The sequence below is a fragment of the Pseudonaja textilis genome, chromosome 3 (genome assembly GCF_049901715.1).
Source record: "Pseudonaja textilis isolate UNSWEBS1 chromosome 3, rPseTex1.2, whole genome shotgun sequence".
In the NCBI taxonomy this organism is placed as follows: Eukaryota; Metazoa; Chordata; class Lepidosauria; order Squamata; family Elapidae; genus Pseudonaja; species Pseudonaja textilis.
Window position 1 is genome coordinate 3,690,488 of NC_141992.1, and position 16,485 is coordinate 3,706,972.

The 16,485-nt window shown below is 45.7% G+C and overlaps 1 protein-coding gene across 4 annotated transcripts in view; it reads right to left on the reverse strand.

The window, feature by feature from the left end:
* Positions 1-1,461: 1,461 nt before the first annotated feature.
* The window catches only part of SNPH (syntaphilin), a 35,005-nt gene continuing 19,981 nt past the window's right edge, over positions 1,462-16,485 (reverse strand). For 2 of the 4 annotated variants that reach the window (XM_087928799.1, XM_026721280.2), the window contains 4 exons: positions 13,335-13,419; positions 9,880-10,086; positions 6,696-6,845; positions 1,462-5,686 (listed from right to left, as the gene is read on the reverse strand). In XM_087928799.1, coding sequence (XP_087784925.1) covers positions 4,444-5,686; positions 6,696-6,845; positions 9,880-10,086; positions 13,335-13,378 — 1,644 coding nt within the window. In that variant the 5' untranslated portion in view covers positions 13,379-13,419 and the 3' untranslated portion in view covers positions 1,462-4,443. The remainder of the gene's footprint in view (positions 5,687-6,695; positions 6,846-9,879; positions 10,087-13,334; positions 13,420-16,485) is intronic. The other 2 variants (XM_087928801.1, XM_087928802.1) reach the window with 2 other exon arrangements.

The window sequence follows — 16,485 nt, forward strand, 5'->3', positions numbered from 1 at the left end:
TAGAGACTCATGATGTCAACTCAAAAAACATTTCGTATACACTTTTTATAGTTGTCAACAGAAAGAAGGGTGGGGGGGAGTTTTAAAGAGCAGGCGGCAGTGTGGAATCGAAAGTACATCCCATTCATATTTTCTTCAAAGACCGATTAGATGACTGAAGCTTCTGCTATGCAAAAATCTAATTGGAGAGCATGATTGATGACTCTGGGCTATGGATGTGTTTCGTTGGATGATACACCCAGAGGGGTGGGGGGGAAAGCAGGATCAAGGGTGACAGTGAATTACGTATCTCAGAGTTGGCTACGCCCAGGTTAGTGCTGGACGTAGAATGTTAATTTCAAATAAATCCACTTTAGTTTTTGGGAGTGTGGCTCAAAGCTCATGATTTAATTGGGGTAACTGCCGGAATCCTGACACATGATTTAAATGGGGATCAGTGCCGGAGCCCTGACATTATGACCATTTCAGTATCCTCAGGGTCACGAGGTTTACATTCGGATACTTGACAACTGACTCCCCTTTATGACGGTTCCATGTGTTCATCTTTCGTGACGTTCTGAGAAGCAAAGTCAAAGGTATTCACTTAACAACCATGATACTCATTTTACAACTGCAGGGATTCACTGAAGAAAGGTGGGAAGAAAAGTCGCTGGATGGGGACAAAACTCACGGAATGAATTTTTTTTTCACTTTGCAACATAAATCCTGGGCTCAATTGCGGTCATAAGCCGAGGATTACCTGTATGAGTCAGGTGCCCATTTTGATTGTGGGACCAGGGGATGCTAAAACCCCTGTAAGCATGAAAAATGGCCATAAGTTAATTTTACGGTGCTGTCGTAACTTTGAACGGTCACTAAACGAATGGTTGTAAGTCAAGGACTACCTATATTTACAGAACATGACTGAGTCTAGTGAATTTAGCAGCATGACATGCTCAAGGTCTGCTTTAACTTTTTGCTTCTCGTGCACAGAATCAATGCCAACCGTTTGGTGGGATTATCATCTGCCTATGCAACAAGATGGATCGGTATTGTGTGATTGTGTTTTGCAGGTTGTGTGAACACAGCCACAGTGTCGTTTGGGAAAGAGCTGGGCAGTTGTGTAGAAAGATGTCCAGGAATTAAATAAACTCTGCGATAACCTTTTTCTGGAACAGAATAAGTGGTAAAAAACAAAACAAAACATCACTTTGGCTCTTTCCAGGTGTCCACAGATACCTGGGAGCGGAGGTGACTCTTCTCATCCCATCAAGACGTTTTCTGTATAAATGAGCAACTAACTTTTATTCTTGGGCATAAATTCCCCCGTCCCCCCGACAAGTCGATTCCTCCGCTTTCCCTAACGGAAATTAGCCTCACACATGGTGCCAAGTCCGCCTTGGCTTCCTCATGATTCGGCGCAAACCCACGCACACCACACAAACAAGCCCGCCGTATAAGGGTTTAGTGTGACGAGTGAAGCTGATCATTGTGTGGCTTAGCTCCCAGCGAAAGGGATCGTAAGAGAGTTCTTGCATTCTCTTTGCAAGGGGGGGACCTAGCTAGCCGTCGCTTTTGCTCACGGAGGGCTGTAAATAGGGGTCTTTTGCTAGCTCGGATGAAATGGTAGCAACAGGAATTAAGACAGTGTGACATCGTTTTACACATTCCCCCCCTCTCCCCCCCACTTTCAAACGGATGTGGAGTTTAATCCCTACCTAGTCAGTTTCTCTATTCCCTTGATTGTTTGTCTTAGACATTACAAGCAAACCATGGGAACCCAAAGGAGGCACATTCTCCTAGGCCGGTACTACAACAATGGTCCATGTCCAAGCTTTGATCGACGGAAAGGTTGCATCAAGCTGGTAGCTCAACATTCTCGCCTACTGGATGGGCAGAAGTCGCGACCAGGCGGGGGCACACAGTACGCTGGAGCCCGCTCCACAGTTAGCCTCTCCAGTTTGCAAAGACAGGGGGTTAGCATCGCCGAAGAGATCAAGCCGCTACTGGAACATCCCCCGCCGATCAACCAGGACAAGCAGCGTTCCAAGTTTTGCCAAAAGTGAACATAGTGCAAAGCTAAACAGCAACAAACTTAAGGGCTTCTTTGACCACCCCTCAGGAGGGGGCAGCAGATTGCTCCACGTGAGGTATATCTCTGCCTTCTCTTGATCTTTCTTCCCGGGAGCACCTCCCAAAACGCCGAGGGCAGAGCAGGCTCAGAGCCAAACGGTTCAGAAAGTCTCACAAAACGTGACGGGTGGTGGTGGTGGTGAGCGATGCGTCGGCAGGCACCCTTGCACGCCGCATTCATGATCCGACACATTTCACAACATTCTTGGAGGGGGAGGTGAACGACGCCCGGATCCTCTTTCCGTCTTGCAACAAGCGTTTCTTGAAAGGAAAGGTTGGCACCGACAGGACAACGGGGAACCCCCGGACCTCCGTTTCCTCTAGCATGGGTAGCTCCGACGTTGCGTTCCCGGGTAACCCTCCCCAAATGGTGCAGCATTGTGTTGCATCTGCAGACGGGATGTAACCTCGAGGCAAGCTTCGTCAAGGGTTAGCCTCGGAAGAGGCGACACGGTAGTAGACAATCTCTGAACAAAGTGCTGAGTGTGCTTCCCCACCCCCACCCCCACCCGTACGGTACATCAACTAGCTCTAGTAGATCGAGGATTGGGGGAAGAGAGAGATCCGAACAGTGGACGTGATGTGGAGGCTGGCCTACGGTTTGCATTATAAAACCCAGTGAAACGGCAGCCCTTCGCACGAAGGGTCGTTCTAACGTTACGCAAAGTACAAAGGTGATTGGGTGTGTACTCTCTTCACTAGAAACACAAGGGTGGTTTGACTAAGGACAATATCTGTACCAAAAGGGCAGGTGACGATGATGGTGGCTGTGGAACAAGCGTGTACATTTGGTGATTCTATTATTGAACTGGGGTCAGCTAGAAAGTATTGGGATTCATGTTATTCTAGCAAGCCTGCCCCCCAATAAATGTCCAGATCAAGATTTGGGGTTCTGCAAGGCTTACGCACCATCTTAGATACCATTAGAAGAGAATATGTGTGGCTCAGGGTTGAACTAGGGTGTCCGTGGTAATCTTTGAGCTTGGTGGTTTTCCTGCAGACATTTCCTGACTCCAACAGGTAACATTATCAGTGTTAGAAGAGAATGGGGTTTGTGGGGAGGAGGAAGAAGAGGAGGAGGACGACGACTTGGGTTTCATGACCCAATCCAGTAATATCATCGGTGCTGGAAGGCAAAGGGGTTTGTGAAGAGGAGGACGACTGGAGGGTCCTTGGTCTTCTCTGAGCTTGGTGGTTTTCTTGCAGACCTTTCAGGACCCAACCCGATAACATCATCAGTGCTAGAAGGGAGTGGGGTTTGCTCTCTGTTTTTATCTCTCTTAGAGTCGTGGTCCCTTTTCTGGCTCCACAGACTGGCAGTGGCATTGGCGGCTGTGGTGGGGAGAGGGGATGGTTTTGAGCGCGTGCTCGCCGCTTTCGCGAACGGAGCCTCACATGCGTTTGCGCACTTGCCCACTGCTTGCACAGCCCAGTTCCCCACAAGCCACAGACTGGGTCCCGACTGCACCCTGAGGGTTAGGGACCTCTGTCTCAGGTAACCAGAAACATGGGAAAGAGGCCACCAGTTTGCAAGGAGACAGGAGATGACCAGACTTCTGGAAATTTGAGGGGAGGCAGGGAAGGGGACAAGCGGAATTTGAGGAGCTGCTGTCACAAACATCTTTTCCATGCGCCCTCTGCCTCCTCTCTGCAAGACAGATACACTCCTTCTTCTACCGCAGTGTTTTTTTCAAACTTGGCAACTTGAAAGATGGATGGACTTCCAACTCCCAGAATTCCCCAGAGAGCCACGCTGCAAGACAGGGTCCTGTAGGGTGAAGAACACAGATGGACCTGGACTTAAAGAAGGACGGGGAATGGTTTAGGGAAGGTGAGGTAAACTCAGGGCTGGCTAGAGGATGAAACTTGGAAAAAGCAGGGAAGAGAGAAGGGGGGGGGCTGCGACAACGGAGTAACGTTTTCTGTATCGCTCAAAAACATTCAGAGAAGAGGGAGAAGTGAGTTAGCCAAACGTGTCGGAAACGCGACACCCGTTTCCTAGAGCAAACTGAGTTTTCAACAGCAGCAGCCCTGAAAGGAGAAGGCTTCTCAGCAAGGAGAAGACGGTTCAAATCCTGTCCTCGCTGCGCCAGGGTCACCACAGCAATGGCTTCTCCCAAGCTATTTGCATAAATCAAGATCCAGCACATCAGGATGCCGGTCCAGTCACTGGCCTGTGCGCTAAATAAACCGGGTAACAGGGAAGAGAAATTCAAGTGTCTGCGTACGGGATTTACAATCGTGGTCCCCGAAACCCTGGCGGCTCTGAGGGCAACAAAGCAGAGGTGCGTGCACATGACAGAGCTGGTTGGGCGGGGAAGAAGGACGAAGTTATGGCTGAGAGCAGGAGCTGTTCGTGTTGGTGACCGACCGGCAGCTGATCTTCCGGATCGAGTGCAGGGCGACGGTGCAGCAGCCCCGTAGCAGAGAGCTGATGTTGTAAATGGGCTGCCCCTGCCTCCGCTGCGAACGGCACAGCCAGGCGACGGTAGGCACAGCTGGCACGACCACCGCCAAGAGATCCACGAGGAAGTGGCGGCTCCAGTAAGTTTTGGGCTCGGCTGGGGCTGCTGCCCCTGGGGTGTCCTCTCCCGGCTCCATTGCCTCATCGTCGGGGGTACAGACGATGCTCACGGATGGGCTGGCGCTGCACGGCTGGTGCACAGCCGGGTTTCGCAAGGCCGTCTGCCCATCGGGCTTCTCAGTGGGTTCTCCGGCACTGACCACCACAGCCGAGAAGGGTTCCGGGTCCGTCCTGTTCGTGGGGTTCAAGCAGTTGGGGACGCCACTCTCTGAGCTGGTGGGCTCGGCAACCTCTTCTATCTCAGAGGGCCACTCTGAGGTGGGACTGGCGAGGCTGCCCGCTTGAGACTTCATGACTTTCTCCAAGATGGTGTCCAGATCTGGCTGGTAATTTCCGAAGTCTGTTTGGATGGCTTGTTCCTGCATGCAGCTGACCTGTACGGCGGCTTCCACGCTCTGCTGAGACCCCATCAGTTTCTCGTACGTGGAGCTGGTGGGCATTTGGGACCCCAAGGTGTAGGAGGTGTGCAAGGACGAGGCATCGTCGGGGCCACACTCCACCCCCGAGGACAGGAGGCTGCTGTGGTCCAGCAAATCTGTCCGGCTCAAGGAATTCTCTGCAGCCACGAAGCCACTATCGGCTCCATCGTCCACTGAGATGGTTTGAGAGCCGCCAATGTTCTTGTCCGCCGCTGCCTGGTCGCTCAACTTGGTGTACGTGGAACTGCGGGTGAGCGAGCGTGCGGGGGACCCCCCGGCCGACTCGGCGTGCCCTTCCTCTTTGACCGTCCCGTTCTGTGCAACCTCCATGCTGTGAAGCAGTGTCTCCAGCTTCTTGTTCTGAATGTTGATGTCCACAAAGTACTTCTGGAGGCCTTTGTCTTTCTCGATCAGGTTATTCTTGACGGTGTCGATGACTTGCTTGAGCTGTTTAATCTCCTTCCGGGCTTCTTTGAGGGCCAGTTGGGCCTCTACTCGGTGACATTCCTCCTCGATCCAGTCTTCCTGCATCCTTGAGAGTTGGGTCTTCAGATCTTCAATCTCGGAATCCCTGCAGTGGACAAACGAGCAGATATTCACTGGGCCGATTACAATGCACATTATTTTAGGGTTGGGTTAAATTCTACACATAGGGTAGCACGGATGTCTTTGCTTGTTTTTTGCAACCCTCTCTGCACTTACTGGAGAGTATAACTCACACAGTGCTGAATAGAGCTTTGGGTAGGCAGAGGATAATATTTCAGAGACCCCGTTTGATATAGGAGTTAGTCCTTGACTTAAAACCTCGTGGATTAACACCAGGAACCAAAGATAAAACAACATCTTAATCAAGGAACTACCAAAGAGAAAACCACACCCCCACCAACACTGGCAGGGAAAACGACAGTATATAAACAGGGAGCAAACTCTACACTCACATTACTGATGCTCCCTAGCTGGGTCATGAAACGTCGGCAAGAAAACCACCAAGCTCAGAGAGCACCAACGACCCACGACCCCACAGTCATTGTTGTCCTCCTCCTCTCCCATTCCCCCACTCTGCAAATCCCATTCCCTATTTAGCACTGATGAGCAAACTCCACACTTACTCCCACTGATGATGTTATTTAGATGGGTCATGAAACGTCTGCAAGCAAACCACCAAGCTCAGAGACCACCAGAGTCGTCGTCCTCCTCCTTGCAAACCCCACTCCATTCTAGCACTGATGATGCTATATAGTTGGGTCACGAAACGCCTGCAAAAATACCCTACCAAGCTTACAGAGCACCAAGGACCCCACCGTTCAACCTCGAGCTACAGAGATTCTCTTCTTGCTGGCAAACACTGGATCAGTTGCAGGACTATCCCAAAGGACGTTGTCGAGTGCACGCACCACTCCTGTTGAAGGAGCTGCTAAGCACGCTAGCACAAGGGCTGCTTCCCACAGCATGCTGTAATCCAAGTACAGTTCGTACCCCTTGGTGGCCCGGGAGACAGCAATCACGTCTCGAGGAACCAGGAGTGACCCAAGATCCTGCTGAATTAGGCAGGGAGGAAACCCCCATTTCTTGATGCTCACCTGTCCTGTAGCCTCTCGTGGGTGTCCCTCAGCCTGGCCCGCAAGTGCCGGATGCAGACCTCTTTCTGCTGGAGAGGGGTGAGATATTGCTCAGGAGTTGGGGGCTTGATCCCATGGTTGTCACTACATAGGAGATACTTAACGGGGCGCCTGAAAAGGAAGGAACACAGAATTAACAACCTTCCTTCCTTCCTTCCTCACTCCCTCCCTCATCAACATCAACCTCCCACCTTCCCATATCTTTCCCTTCCTTCCTTCCTTTCTTTCTTTCTTCCTTTCTTCCTTCCTTCCTTCCTTCCTTCCTTCCTTTCTTTCTTTCTTTCTTTCTTTCTTTCTTTCTTTCTTTCTTTCTTTCTTTTCTTTCTTTCTCTCACTTTCTCTCCCTCCCTCCCCCCTTTCCCCCTCCCTTTTCTATCTATCCCCCTCCCTCCCTCCCACCGCCATCAATATCACCCTTTCTGTTTCTCTTTTTTCTTTCTTTCCTTTCTTTTTCTCTCTTTCTCTCCCCCTTTCCTCCCTCCCTCCCTTTTCTTTTCCCTTTCCTTTCTTTTTCTCTCTTTCTCTCCCTCCCTCCCCTTTCTCCCTACCTCCCTTTTCTTTCTATACCCCTTCCTTCTCCTTCCTTCTTTCCTTCCTTCCTTTCTTCCTTCCTTCCTCAAGGACCTGCAAGGATGTTTGTCCACTTCTTTTGCCCATGCGTTCACACAACTGCGTGACCCTGCTGTCTCTCCCTCCCGCCAACTGCCTTGCTACTCGTGCCGGACTCAGGTGTGCTCTACGCTTAAGCTCTGCTCGGTTCTGAAGATGCTTCCTTTCTCTCCCACCCCGCCCCAAGGTTTCCAAGAGATGGCGAAAGCCGCCATCTTGGTCTTCTCCTTTTCTCGAGACTCTAGCGTGATTGACGGAGCTACATAGAGGAGGCAAAGGACATGGGACGGACGGCGGGGTTGGAGAAGACTGGACGGACATTTAGAAGGAAGACAGGACTCGAAGCTCACAACCCAAAAGACGCAGGTCTCGGAGGGACTAGCCCCGAGGTGGCGATCAGTTGACCCCACCCGACCCCGCGTGACCTTTCCTTCTTTATGCAGCTCAGCTGACTCACGCAGCCAAGTGGAAGCCAAACGTGCGCTCACAGAGCCGGCTGTTAAACCGGTTGCAGCCTCACCACCCAGTCTAGCCAGACTCTGCGTTTTATTCATGGCCAACCAGCCAGAACCAGCCTTCTCCTCACCGCAAAGTGAGGTGGACCTCTACAAGGGGAGAGCTGCTTCTGTGGTGGCTGTCGACTCATAAAATGTTTCTATGGTCTTTTTGGGAACGGCCCACAGAAAGGGAGGGAGGGGGGAGCAGTGCGGCAGCTTGCAAACCGAAAGTGCATTCCATAAATGTTTTCAAAGATAGGAACTAGGCGACCGAAGTTTCTGCCGTGCAAAATTCAAACTGGAGAGCATGATTGATGGCTCTGGGCTATGGAGGTGTCCCATTGGAGAATAGGAATTACGATGCACCCAGGGGGTGGAGGGAAAACCAGGGTCAAGGGTGACAATGAATTTTGTGTCTCAGAGTTGGCTACACCCAGGCAGTCCCGGCATGTTTACTCCTAATAAATCTTCTTTAACTTTTTGAAGTTTGGCTCAAGATTCATGATTTAAATGGGGGTAACTGCCGGAGCTCTGACAGTGGCCTCCCATCCACGTAGTCCTTCTCCAGCAGGGCTGGCCTGACCTCCATGCTAACTTAATTTCTGCATCCAATGGAGGCCGTTTCACCTTCCCAGGGATTTCAATTGATTTTTATCACTTTTGTATTGTTATTATAGGCAATCCTCGACGTACAACAGTTCACTGAGTGACCGTTCGATGTTACAACGGCACTGAAACATGCGGCTTATGACCGTTTTTCACACGTACGACTGTTGCAGCACCCCCCATGGTCAGGTGATCAAAATTCAGGGACTTGGCAACGGACTCATACTTATGACGGTTGCAGCATCCTGGAGTCACATGGTTCCACTTTTTGTGACCGTCTGATAAGCACAGTCAATGGGGAAGCCCGATTCGCCTTAACCACCGTGTGGCTAACTTAACCACAGCAGTAATTTGCGTGTCTAGGAAGACTGTCAAATGGGGCAAAATTTATTTAACAGGTGTCTCGTTTAGCAACAGAAATTTTGGGATCAACATACATGAAGAGGACCAGTAGGCTATTAAAATTGGAAGTGAACTGCAAGATAGATAGATAGATAGATAGATAGATAGATAGATAGATAGATAGATAGATATGTAGGGAAGGAGATGATAGATAGATAGATAGATAGATAGATAGATAGATAGATAGATAGATAGATAGATAGATATGGAGGGAGGGAGGGAGATGATAGACAGATGATAGATAGAATAGATAGATAAGATAGATAGATAGATAGATAGATTGATAGATGATAGATAGATAGATAGATAGATAGATAGATAGATAGATAGATAGATAGATGGATGATAGGGCAGGTAGGAAGGTAGGTAGGTAGAGACAGATAGATAACAGAGATAGATGATAGATAGATATAGATAGATGACAGAGATAGATAGATGATAGAGATAGAGATAGACAGATAGATAGATGACAGAGATAGATAGACATAGATGATATAGATATTGATATATGACAGATAGATAGACAGAGGTAGATGATAGACATAGATGATAGAGATAGATAAATAGAAATAAATATAGACAGAAATAGATGATAGAGATAGATTAAATATAGATAGATATAGATGACAGAGATAGATAGATAGACACAGAGAAAAAGACAGAGAGAAACAGTGAGAGACATAGACAAAGAGCGAGAGCTGAGACAGAGATAGATAGCAACAGCACTTATATAACATTTCACAGTGCTTTGCAGCCCTCTCTAAATAGTTCACAGAGTCAGCCTCTCGACCCCAACAATCTGGGTCCTCGTTTTACTGACTGTGGAAGGAGGGAAGGCTGAGTCAACCTTGAGAATCGAACTGGAGACAGCGGGCAGAGTCAGCACGGCAGTATACAGCATTACAAAGTGAAGCAAACTGGGACAGCGTGGGGTTTAAAATCGGGATAAGTGCCATCTCACTGCCCCCTGGACTGGGCAGACTGGCCCTTCAGCCCGGACTGGCATGCTCAGCGGTGCCCCCTGGGGTTACCTTGGTGTGGGACTGCCGTCGCTGCCCTTACAGGAGCCGGAGTTGCTGCTGCTGCTGAGCGAAGAGGTGCCGTAGGTGTCGCGCATACTGACGGGCGGGGAGGGGCGCCTGGAGGCAGGAAGAAGAGGCTGTTTCTCAGTCGGAGTGGCTGGGGCCGTTGCAGACTTAAAGAGGGAGGCTGAGCCACTCCTTCCGTAAAACTCACGGCTTCCACAACCCGAGGGAACACAAATGCACAAGACAGGAGAAGAGAATCAAGGTAAAAAGCAGGACCATACAAACGGGAGAGAGAGAAGAGGGGGAGATCACAATGGAAGCGGGGGGTAAAAGCTTCTCTACGAGTAGCAACAACAGGACCAAGGGCTGCATATAGGGGTGGATGTGGGTGTGTGTGTGTGTCTACAGATCACTCCCCCCCTCCTTGCCCTCCTTAACTCAAATTGGGCATATTCAGACATGTGGGCTGACTCCCAGAACTCTCAGGGATGGCCATGCAGGCTAGAGAATTCTTACAATTAAGGTATCACATATGGAAGAAAGAAAATCAAACTACCAATAATTGAGTTATCACATAAGGAAGAAAGAAAATCAAACTATGAATAATTACGTTATCACATATGGAAGAAAGAAAATCAAGCTACCAATAATTAAGTTATTACATACGGAAGAAAGAAAATCAAACTACGAATAATTACGTTATCACATATGGAAGAAAGAAAATCAAGCTACCAATAATTAAGTTATCACATATGGAAGAAAGAAAATCAAGCTACCAATAATTAAGTTATCACATATGGAAGAAAGAAAATCAAGCTACCAATAATTAAGTTATCACATAAGGAAGAAAGAAAATCAAACTACGAATAATTACGTTATCACATATGGAAGAAAGAAAATCAAGCTACCAATAATTAAGTTATCACATATGGAAGAAAGAAAATCAAGCTACCAATAATTAAGTTATCACATATGGAAGAAAGAAAATCAAGCTACCAATAATTAAGTTATCACATATGGAAGAAAGAAAATCAAGCTACCAATAATTAAGTTATCACATAAGGAAGGAAGAAAATCAAACTACGAATAATTACGTTATCACATATGGAAGAAAGAAAATCAAGCTACCAATAATTAAGTTATCACATAAGGAAGAAAGAAAATCAAGCTACCATTAATTAAATCATCACATACAGAAGGAAGCAAATCAAATTTCCAATATCACAATGCCAACATGCAAATCTACAGAGCAACCCATCCTTGGACTACCAACAATTGTTCTTGCTGGTCATTGGATCCCAAAAAGGTGATTTGTAACACTATTTGGAAAAGGTACAAAAGAAAGAAAGAAAGAAAGAAAGAAAGAAAGAAAGAAAGAAAGAAAGAAAGAAAGAAAGAGAGAGAGAGAGAGAGAGAGAGAGAAAGAAAGAAAGCTATAAGAATGACGTGGGGTGGATCCCTTGATATTTAAGGAAGTTGAGGGGGAAAAAAGGCAAATAAAAGAAGAGGAACTTGTTGGAGAAGTTCCAGATCATGGACACTGCCATCAAATAAGGATTTTTTTTTTTCAGGTTAAGCAAAGTTACGCAAAAGGGATGAGAAAATTAAAGTTAGAAAATAAGAAAGAACAGGAAGTCTAACTCTAGTTTATACTGTACCATTTAACACAAATCATTTTCTTTGTCCTTGCCAAAACAAGTCCCTCTGCTTCGTCATGTCCATCTATTCAGTCCACCCATCTTAAGGTAGCCAAGTTGAGAAACTCTGGTTTAAATCTACTTTGTTGTACCCCGGAATATTTCTTACCTCCTATGAGAAACTTAAAAACAATCAGTACAACTTCCACAAACTATTTAACCCTAATAGCTTAGAATAGAATAACGGAGTTGGAAGGGACCTTGGAAGTCATCTAGTCCAACCTCCCTGCCCAAACAGGAGATCCTACACCATGTCTGACAGATGCCAGTCCAGTCTCTTCTTGAAAGCTTCCAGAGAATGAAGGTCCCACAACTTCTGAAGGCAACTTCTATTCCGCTGGTTAATTCTTCTATTGGTTGATTGTTGCTCACAGTAAATATTAAAAGTTCCAGTTCTGAATGGGACAAAATCTTCGGAATAGCACGGACATTTTGCTATTTAAACAGAAATCTTTTTAGCCATATGTTGGTCCAAATTTTATTATTGTATAAGGTCAACGAGCTTGATTTGAAGAATTGGAAGCTTCGTTTTCATCGTTGGCATATTTTGTGTGATAGAAACACGGCTATCCAATCGTTCTGCTCTTTCAAAGAGAGTGCTTCACAAATTTATTTTATACACAATGTATGTTAACCCATACGGTGTGGCTGTAGTGTTATTGTTTATCCTTTTTGTTCTTTGCTTCTGCCTTTTATTGGTGTGGCAAATTCCTTGTGTGTCTAATCATACGAGAATGGATAAAGTATTGAATTCAATCCAGTTTTAAATCCATGCGCGTTAATGATGGAGGCAGTCTTTTTACCAAGGATAACTAAATCCTCTATTTTACAAATCCCCAAAGTATCACTGGCAAACAAGCATTTGGCAAGCAAGCAAACATCACTTCACTGGCAAACAAACATTTGCGGTACCCGTCTTTTCTGATGCTTAGGAATCTGCCCTTGTGTCCACAGAACTAAATTAGAACAAGAGATTCATGTATGTAGAAAGGCAGGCAACTGTTTGTTAAAACATGGCCAATAAATAACACTTGTGTGATGTTGTATAGTGTTAATTCTGGATGGGTTTCTTTGATCCCAACATTCATTTTGGAGCTTTGACCAGAAGCCAAATAGAACTAGAAGGACCAAGGATATGGTTAAACCAAATCAAGATGGCAGCATTGATGGTGCTATCAAAGCACTGCCTATTTTTGTATAAAGTTTATATAATGGTTATGAAAAGAGCCAGTTTGATCTAGTGGTTAAGGCAGCCAGGAGACTCTGAGTTCTAGTCCTGCCTTAGGCATGAAAGCTGGCCGGGTGACTTTGGGCCAATCACCAGGAGACGGTGAGTTCTAGTTCTGCCTTAAGCAGGAAAGCCAGCTGGGAGGAGGAGGAGGAAGGAGTATTATGTTGAGCAGGGGGTTGGACTAGAAGACCTCCAAGGTCCCTTCCAACACTGTTACAAATCTGTACGTTCACCGCCTTAAGTTATTTATAAAAATGATAAAGGCTGGTAAATAAATAATATAAAAATCATAAAATAAAACATGTAAACAAAATAAAAAATCATAAAATAAAACAAAATGTGGGTGGAATTCGATACTCCGTGATGGCTGCCATTTTTTTCTGACCGCCACAACCGCCAGATAAGACGGTATTTTCAGGGGAAAACTTTACAGCATGAAGCGCAAGAGAGAGGGCAATTTGCTGTGAATGGACCAACCGCTGCAACCACCCACCTTCAATGGGAAGGAGAAAGAATTTAATCATATTCACCTTCGAGATCCCGTCGAGGGTCTTCGGCTTCCTGGCAAGGACATAGCAGTCACAGCACCGATTTTGGCCGTGAAGCCAAGGCCAGCTGAGATGGGGGGAAAGTGAAAAGAAGAGAGAAAGAGGAAGATTGAGGGTGAGAATTAAAATCAGGCAGCTGCGAAATCTAGCAGATGAGTTGTGGGTTCATATCCAATCAACCAACCAACCAACCTTCCTTCCTTCCTTTTCTTTCTTTCTTTCTTTCTTTCCTCCCTATCTCCTTCCCTCTCTCTCCTTCCTTCATTTAGCTTTCCCTCCCTCCTTCCCCACCAACCTTTCACCCTCCTACATCTTTCTTTCTTTCTTTCTTTCTTTCTTTCTTTCTTTCTTTCTTTCTTTCTTTCTTTCTTTCTTTCTTTCTTTCTTTCTTTCTTTCTTTCTTTCTTTCCTTCCTTCCTTCCTTCTTTCTTTCTCTCTTTCTTTCCTTCCTTCCTTTCTTTTCTCTCTCTTTCTCTTCCTTTCTTTCTTCTGTTCCTATCCCATTAAATGAGGCATTGAGATAAAGAGGAGACCCATAAAATATCTACCATATATTGCATGCTTTTATAAAATCACTTTTTTTAAAAAAAAATCTAGCCTGCAGCTTGTTCTAAATAGCTCTGAATGCAGATTATGGGAACCTGATGGGTATTATCTGTCTCAATTTTAGCAAACCATTCTATAAAGTATAGGTTGTCCTTGACTTACAATAGTTCGTTTAGTGACTGTTCAAAGGTACAACGGCACTGAAAAAAGGGACTGACAACCATGTTTTACGCTTATGATTAGAAACATCGCAGCGTCACATGATCAAAATTCAGATGCTTGGCAACTGACTCATAGTTACGACGGTAGCAATGTCTCCAAGGTATTCCACGATCCCCTTTTGTGACCTTCTGACAAGCAAAGTCAATGGGGGAAGCCAGATTCACTTAACAGCCGTGTTACGAACGTAACGGCTGGAGTGATTCACTTAACAACCACAGCAAACAAGGCTGTAACATGGGATCAAGTCATTTGACAACTGCCTCGCTTAGCAACAGAAATTTTGGGCTTAATCGTGGTCATAAGATGAGAACTACCAGTACACCATGGGACTCTGATCGCCAAACAGCTAATTGTCGAGTGCAAAGCATGTCTAACAGGAGAGGGTTGGACTAGATGACCTCCAAGGTCCCTTCCAACTCTGTTATTCTACGTTCTAACAGCTGGTCTGAAAATTGTGCCGTCCAGCAATTCCTCACCGAACTGCAGTGAAATATTTAGGCATGGCAAAGAGTTTGGTCTCGGGCCCAGGTTTTATTAATGGCTCGAATAAAAAGGTTTGGTGGATGCTGATCAAATCTGTGGATGACACAAACTAAACGGGCTGCTGAATATAAGACAACAATAAAGGCCACAATTGGAATATTGCATCCATTTTGGGTCACCACGATGTAAAAAAGATGTTGAGACTCTAGAACAGGGTTCCCCAATCTTGGCCACTTTAAGACTTGTGGACTTCAGGGAGTTGAAGTCCACAAGTCTTAAAGTGGCCAAGTTTGGAGACCCCTAGAAAAAAATGCAAACAAGAATCACAAAGATGAATAGGGGGCTGGAGACTAAAATATAAGAACAGTTGCAGGAACAGGGCCTGGCTAGTCTAGGGAAGAGAAGGACCAGGGGAGACAGGATAGCGGTCTTGCAATACTTGAGGAACTGCCACAGAGAGGAGGAGGGGGTCAAGCTATTCTCCAAAGCCCCCGAAGGCCAGAGAAGGAATAATAATGGATGGAAATTGATCAAGGAGAGATTCAACCTGGAAATAAGGAAGAATTTTTCTGACCCATGGAACAGAAGTTGCTTTCAGAAGTTGTGGGAGCTTCATCCCTGGAGACTTTCAAGAAGAGACTGGACTGCCCTCTGTCAGAAATAGTGTAGGGTCTCCCGCTTGGGCAAGGGGTTGGACTAGATGACCTACAAGGTCCCTTCCAACTCTGTTATTTTATTCCATTCTATTCTATTCTTCATTCCAATATTCTATTCTATTCTAGTCTTCATTCCAATATTCTACTCTATTCTACTCTATTCTTATTCTATTCTTCATTCCAATATTCTATTCTATTCTAGTCTTCATTCCAATATTCTACTCTATTCTACTCTATTCTTATTCTGTTCTTCATTCCAATATTCTATTCTACTCAATTCTATTCTATTTTCTATTCTAATTCCATTCTATTTTATTGTATTCTATTCTTATTGTGTTCTATTCTATTCTATTCTTCATTCTAATATTCTGTTCTATTCTATTCTATTCAAATTCTATTCTATTCTTCATTCCAACAGTCTATTCTATTCTATTCTATTCTATTCTATTCTATTCTATTCTATTCTATTCTATTCTATTCTATTCTATTCTACTCTACTCTACTCTACTCTACTCTACTCTACTCTACTCTACTCTACTCTACTCTACTCTACTCTATTCTACACTCCAGAACCATCTCACAGACCAAGGAAATGAACTGAGAATAAGAGGATAATATTTAGCATGGCAAAATGCAGAATCACAGGCAATCCTTGACTTACAGCCATTTGTTTAATGACCATTCAAAGTTACAAAGGCACTAAAAAATGTTAATGACCGTTTTTTGCATTTACAACAGTTGCACCATCCCCATGGTCACACGATCAAAATTCCAACGCTTTGGCAACCGACTCATATTTACGATAGTCGCAATGTCCCCGTGTGTGTGTGTGTGTGTGTGTGTATGTGTGTGTGCACGCACATCACACGATCCTCCTTTTGCGACCTTCAGACGGGCAAAGTCGATGGGGAAGCCAGATTCATTTAACAACCGTGCGACGAACTAAATGGAGTGCAATGACTCGTTTAACAATGGCAGCAAGAAAGGTCGCAAAACTCACTTCACCACCCTCTCGCTTAGCGACAGAAAATTGGGGCTTGGTTGCGATCGTAAGTCAAGGACTGCCTGTAATACCTTTCCTGGCAATTGTTCTTTTTCATCCAAGAGGCCAGATTTTTCTCCCTAGTCCTCCCTGCAGAGAAAAATGCCATTAAGATAACAACCAAATGAGAAAACAATTCAGGAGAATCCTTCTTCAGGTGTCAATCTGTTACTAGTCTTTCCTC